The following is a 5,104-nucleotide window of genomic DNA, read 5'->3' as shown; positions in this document are numbered from 1 at the left end:
TGAACCTTTGAGAGCTGTATGCAACGAAATTTCATTTTGATGTATGCCAATTGGTGTACATTCAAAGTGACAATAAAGTTGTTGTTGTTCTTGTTATTATTATTATTATTTTCACAAATACGACCTTTGCAGCATCCCCATGATTATGTTATCAAAATTAAGATGCTTGGCAACTGGTTCACACTTATGACCGTTGCTGTGTCCCCAGGTCATGTGATTTTCTTTTGTGACCTTCTGACAAGCAAAGTCAATGGGGAAGCCAGATTCACTTAAGAACCAGGTTACTAACTTATGAACTGGAGTGATTCACTTAACAGGTGTGGCAAGAAAGGTCATAAAATGGGGTAAAACTCAGATGAAATTGGTGCCCCTCTCTAAGTGGTCAGATTGCAGTCGCTGTCAGGTCACCATTTGCATGGAGAGAAATGGCCAGTCTGGGAGTTGCACTCACCTCTCCAGAGAAAGTCGGTTAGAAGAGTTGGATTGCATATTTTGCTAGTGTATGCCTTGTAGCAACAACCTAGCATGACTTGCAAGAAATTATGGCCTCTTAGCTACTATAAGTTGGGTATTGTTCTGTAAAATTCCTTATGAACTTTTTTCACACTTTCGTCCATTGCAGAACCCCATGGTCACGTGATCAATATTCAGATGCTTGGCAACTGACTCATGTTTAGGACGGTAGCAGTGTCCAGGGGTCATGTGATCAACTTTTGCGCCCTTCTGACAAGCAAAAGCAATGGGGAAGCCAGTCTTAACAACTGTGTTACTATCTTAACAACTGCAATGATCTACTTAACAACTGTGGCAAGAAACATTGTAAAATGAGGCAAAAGTCACTTCACAAATGTTCCATTTAGCAACATATATTTGGGGATCAATTGGGGTAGGTTGAGGACTACCTGTATGTAGTTGAGGAACCTCTGGAAGTGTCAGGTTTCCATTAATATTGTAACTAAATACTAATTCACTGTATGCTGTAGAACGGTGGGAAAAAATGGGACAAAGCTCAGACAAAGAATTTTGCTGAAATTTACATTTAATGAAAAGTTTACCCTATTCCTAACAAAAGTGTAATGAAAATAGGCCTAAGCTAAATTAGTATATATAAAATCTTTTTTACTTTTATTCTCCGAACAATAACTAGAACAACAAGAGCAAGTACAACAAAAAGAACAATTACAAAAACAACAACAATAACAAGACGCAGAAAGTTCCTTGGGGGAAAGTGGCTCATCGCTGGTCTTCGCTGCTGGGTCGGATTCCGCCGTCCATCGCCGTCCGTCTATATGCAGATAGAATAACAGAACAGAATACCAAGAGTTGGAAGGGACTTTGGAGGTCTTCTACTCCAACCCCCTACTCATGAACACATTGTTCCCAGCATCGCCTCCATCTGTCTGCTGTGCTAAATAGCCAGCTTCTGGTCCAGCCCATCAAGAAGGGCGAGACTTCCTCCTTGTGAATAAAAGAGCTGCCCTTTGCTGCTCCTGCCTTTTCTCTGCCCTACCTGTTCTCGGATGAGTGTATAAAGCAGTTCCTCCTCCAAACTAACCATCTGCAGCTGTGTGCTTTCCCATCCGAAAGCCTCCTGGCTGTCCTGCCGCACCTGTGCTCCAGCCAAATCCCTCTCCTCTGGCTGCTCGGAGGCATTGACCAACTCACCTCCTGATGTGCCTGGGACTGGTTCATCCTTCTCCGATCTGCCAACTGGAGAGGCATCTGGGGAAGCATCTGGGGGAGTAATCAAAGGCTTTTATTAGTACCACACGCTTTCTATAAAAGTACAAACACTTTGTTCTTTTTGGAGTTACTTTTGATACTTTTGTGGGGTTTTCTTAATAAGGACACTGGAGAAGGTTGCCATTTCCTTCTCCAGTGGACCATGTTGTGTTAGCGCTCTGCACTATGACCTGTCTGACTTGGGTGACCCTGCACGGCAGAGCGTATTGCTTCATTGAGCTTTGCAAGACTTCAACACAACAACAAAGAGGCTAAAATAGGTACCTCTTTTAATTAGAGACTGAAGTCCAGGGAGTCTTCCTCCAGGCTGCTGAGATTCTCCAGCGTGCCTTCCCCTTCTTCAGGAGAATCCTGTGAATGACAATGATTCCTCTTTAGCCATCAGTGAAAAGAGACTCAGAATTCCTAAAAGAGGTCCTATTGAATCAGGATCCTCATCGGGAACAATGCTTCTGTTGCAATCCCCACCCCCACCCAGCCATTCCCGCAGAAATGTAGGCTGTCTACTCTGCCCCTTAATGCCCTGCCCAGAAACAACAGGGTGCTGGAGAGGAGGAAGCAGAAAAAGGAAAGGGATAAGCACGGTGGTTCATATCCATTTAGGATACCAGTCCACTGCATTGGGCCCTTCCCTGCTGCTTTGCGGTACCCAACCAATCGCAACAGAGCTTGAGTGTTAGCCTAAATATGTTGTCCCAAGGGCCAGGTGTCACCTTGCTCCACTGCCCAGAGCCCTCCAGCACAGTTCACTCAGATTAGGAGAACTGAATAGAGGGACTCTATCCTTCCCCAAGAGAAAACACTTTGTCTTTCTTACCCACGGACTGGACGAAAGGCTGGCCTCCAAAGCCTCTGCAGCCTGCTCCCAGCTTCCCTCAGACACCTCATCCAAGAGGGCAGAAATGGAGTCGAAATCCTCCAGGCTGTTGATCCCGGAGCCCACCTGCACTTCCATCGAATCCTGCTAGTGACAGTATCGAGGCTAAATCCTAAGCCTTCTGCATCCCAATAAGATTGCTAAAGGACAGGGTGCGTTCAGGCCCTGTGTGCCAACAGCAAGAGAGCCTCCATCGGCCCCATTGCCAAGACTTTCTTACCTCCGAGGTCTGCGTCTTCTCCTCAGTAGGAGAGAGCTCCTCTTCTGCCGGCTGGTCTTCTTCGTCCTGAAATAACAATGTGAAGGTTCTGTCTGTTGGCATCTCCACAGAGACAATGCTTCTTCTTTTAGTGGGGCAGAAGCTGTTCAGGTCTTACCGACTCAACGCAGGTCTCCAAAATGGGGGGGAGTCGCGGCCTCCAGTGCTCTTGCTTTTTCTCTCTGGGGAGCGAAACGAAGAGGCCAAAGGTGAAAAGTAGCCACGGGCCCTTTTTAAAAAAGTGGTCCCGTGGAGGTTCTAAGAACCCTTCCAGCTGGCCTGCCAAGGGGATTGGCCTGCCAAAGGGGCTGCCCTCAGTCATTCTTCCTTTGCAGAGGCAGAGGGCAGAGATGCCTCCCTTCTGCAAAGGTTTCACCCTCTGAGGTGTTACCTACCTTGATAAGCAGGCACTGCTTTCCTCCTGCACGTCGTCCCTTGGTTGGCATTCTTCCAAAGGATCCTGAAATAACAATGCAAATATTACAACTGTCGGCATATCAACAAACCCGCAGCGAAAGGGCTTCTGCATGGTGAGGAGCTGGTCTGGGCTTACCGACTCAGTGCAGGTCTCCGAGATAGTTAAGAGCCGCGGCCTCCATTTCGCCATGTTCTCATTTCTGGGGAGAGAATGAAGAGCCAAAGATGAAAAGTAGCCATGCGATGCCTCCCCTCTGCAAACGGTTCTTCGAGCCCTTTTCTTTAGGGCTTTAGTGCGTCCGCCTTTTCGGGGGCTTCAGAATACTTCAGCTGAGAACACCTACCTCATTGAAATAAGAACTGGCGCCACCTCTTCCTTCCTGGGGATCCGGGCGGTGGCACGAACACCCATCAAAACCTGCAAGTAACAATTGTTCATTGAAGGAATAAATGAAAAGTCCTCTGCATGTGATGGAATGTTTATCTTCCCCAAGAGGGAAAGGCTGCACTCCACAGGGAATAGAGACAGCAGATCATGGAAAAGTTGGCTAATGGGAAGAGGCTCAAAATGGCTCTTTCTTAGAATGTCCCAGTATTTCCCTTCCAAGCCATCAAGATCTTTTCCCGAATCCAAAAGGCTCCTCTTGACTTTCCTAGGCTGGCCAGGTTCCCCCAAGTGAGAATTCCTCCCTTTCCCCACCCGGTTTTGAGGCAAGGACCCTGACTGGCCATGTCACAGAAGAGTCCTTACCCCTTGGGAGGAAGACCTGTGTCCATCAGACACACAAAGATGTGTCTGCCATTCTCCCTTCTGGTCATGCCGCTTCTGTCCCTCGTCAATCCTGGCCAAAAGAAGAAGGTGACATGTCAAAGGTTATCCTTCTAGGTCTGCCTCTCCTTTCTAGGACCGGCCATTCAGCCTGCCCAACTTTTTGCCTCTGCAACCCCTTGCACACAGGAAGCCATCTTGAGGAGAGGCTCTTAGAGACCCTGCAGTCCATCAATGTTGCCCCACCATGCCCAGGGTTTGTGGAGAAGGGGGTGGTAGGTAACTGTCAGGAGGCTCAGGAAGGTCCTCTACGTCGCTCTTCGTGCAGCAGAAGAGCGCTGAACATCTTTTCCAGATGTTCTGTGAAGAGAAAAGAAATAGGCATAAGTCAGTCATAAGAGTTGGGAAACATGACTTTCTCCCCTACTACTGCCAATTTCTTGGCAGCTGAGATGGCCACACTACTCTAAAAAACCGTCGTACAGCCATGACCCCAAGCAGCTGTTGGTCCTTTCACTGCACGAAGGGAGAATGGACAGCTGGGGCCTGATTGGTGGCTTTTCAGGGAAACTGTCAACCTGGTTGCTTTGGCAACCAGGTAAACATTGGCCACATTCTAAACCTGCCCAAGGAGGGCAGCTCACCTGGGTTTAGGAGTGTCTGGATGGCCCGGTGGCTGACTCCTTTGGTGGCCTTTGGCCTCTGTCTTTCATGTGGGAAGTTGTCTGTTCATGAACAAGAGAGAAGCACAATCATTGTGGCACAAAGCACAGAGGGAATCATACAATCCGAGGATAGATGGGAATTTTAGTCCAACCCCCTGCCCAAGGAAGGGCTCCCCATACCATCTCAGACAAATGACTGTCCAATCTTTTCTTGAAAATCTCCACAATGCAGCACACACAACTCTGGGATATTTCCTCTCCATACTCACACAGACGTCAGGCATGACCTCCCCGGAGGCCATGTTGCAAAGCGTTATTTTGAGCCTTCAGCGTTCACTTAATGACTTCAGCATTCGCTTAATGACTACAGCGTT

General features: G+C 47.8%; 1 protein-coding gene across 2 annotated transcripts; it reads right to left on the bottom strand.

Annotated features, from left to right (window-relative positions):
• Positions 1 to 1,021: 1,021 nt before the first annotated feature.
• Positions 1,022 to 4,602, bottom strand: LOC120299049. Of its 2 annotated transcripts, none has more exons than XM_039323448.1 (12): positions 4,531 to 4,602; positions 4,349 to 4,425; positions 4,048 to 4,138; positions 3,641 to 3,714; positions 3,433 to 3,496; positions 3,275 to 3,339; positions 2,998 to 3,061; positions 2,841 to 2,906; positions 2,561 to 2,707; positions 2,008 to 2,094; positions 1,666 to 1,734; positions 1,022 to 1,285 (listed from the first exon to the last, which is right to left on the bottom strand). In XM_039323448.1, exons 1-10 carry the CDS (start codon positions 4,552 to 4,554, stop codon positions 2,017 to 2,019), a joined length of 750 nt encoding a protein of 249 aa, XP_039179382.1. In that variant the 5' UTR covers positions 4,555 to 4,602; the 3' UTR covers positions 1,022 to 1,285; positions 1,666 to 1,734; positions 2,008 to 2,016. The 2 variants fall into 2 exon arrangements, with proteins under 2 accessions (XP_039179382.1, XP_039179383.1); XM_039323449.1 differs by having other exon boundaries at positions 2,561 to 2,704; positions 4,531 to 4,600.
• Positions 4,603 to 5,104: the final 502 nt, after the last annotated feature.

The sequence above is a fragment of the Crotalus tigris genome, unplaced genomic scaffold (genome assembly GCF_016545835.1).
Source record: "Crotalus tigris isolate CLP2741 ecotype Arizona unplaced genomic scaffold, ASM1654583v1 scf7180000024192.52159, whole genome shotgun sequence".
In the NCBI taxonomy this organism is placed as follows: domain Eukaryota; kingdom Metazoa; phylum Chordata; class Lepidosauria; order Squamata; family Viperidae; genus Crotalus; species Crotalus tigris.
The sequence above is the reverse complement of the archived record's forward strand: the minus strand, read 5'-3'. Positions and strand labels throughout refer to the sequence as shown.

Bases quoted from the DNA above. Each gene is read 5' to 3' on its own strand.
- LOC120299049 (XM_039323448.1), bottom strand. From the start codon at position 4,554: ATGGCTGTACGACGGTTTTTTAGA. The intron at 4,139-4,348 runs TTACCTACCACC...TCTTTTGGCCAG, and splicing joins CTTCCTGAGCCTCCTGACAG to GATTGACGAGGGACAGAAGC. The intron at 2,708-2,840 runs GTAAGAAAGTCT...TACTGTCACTAG, and splicing joins AGAAGACGCAGACCTCGGAG to CAGGATTCGATGGAAGTGCA.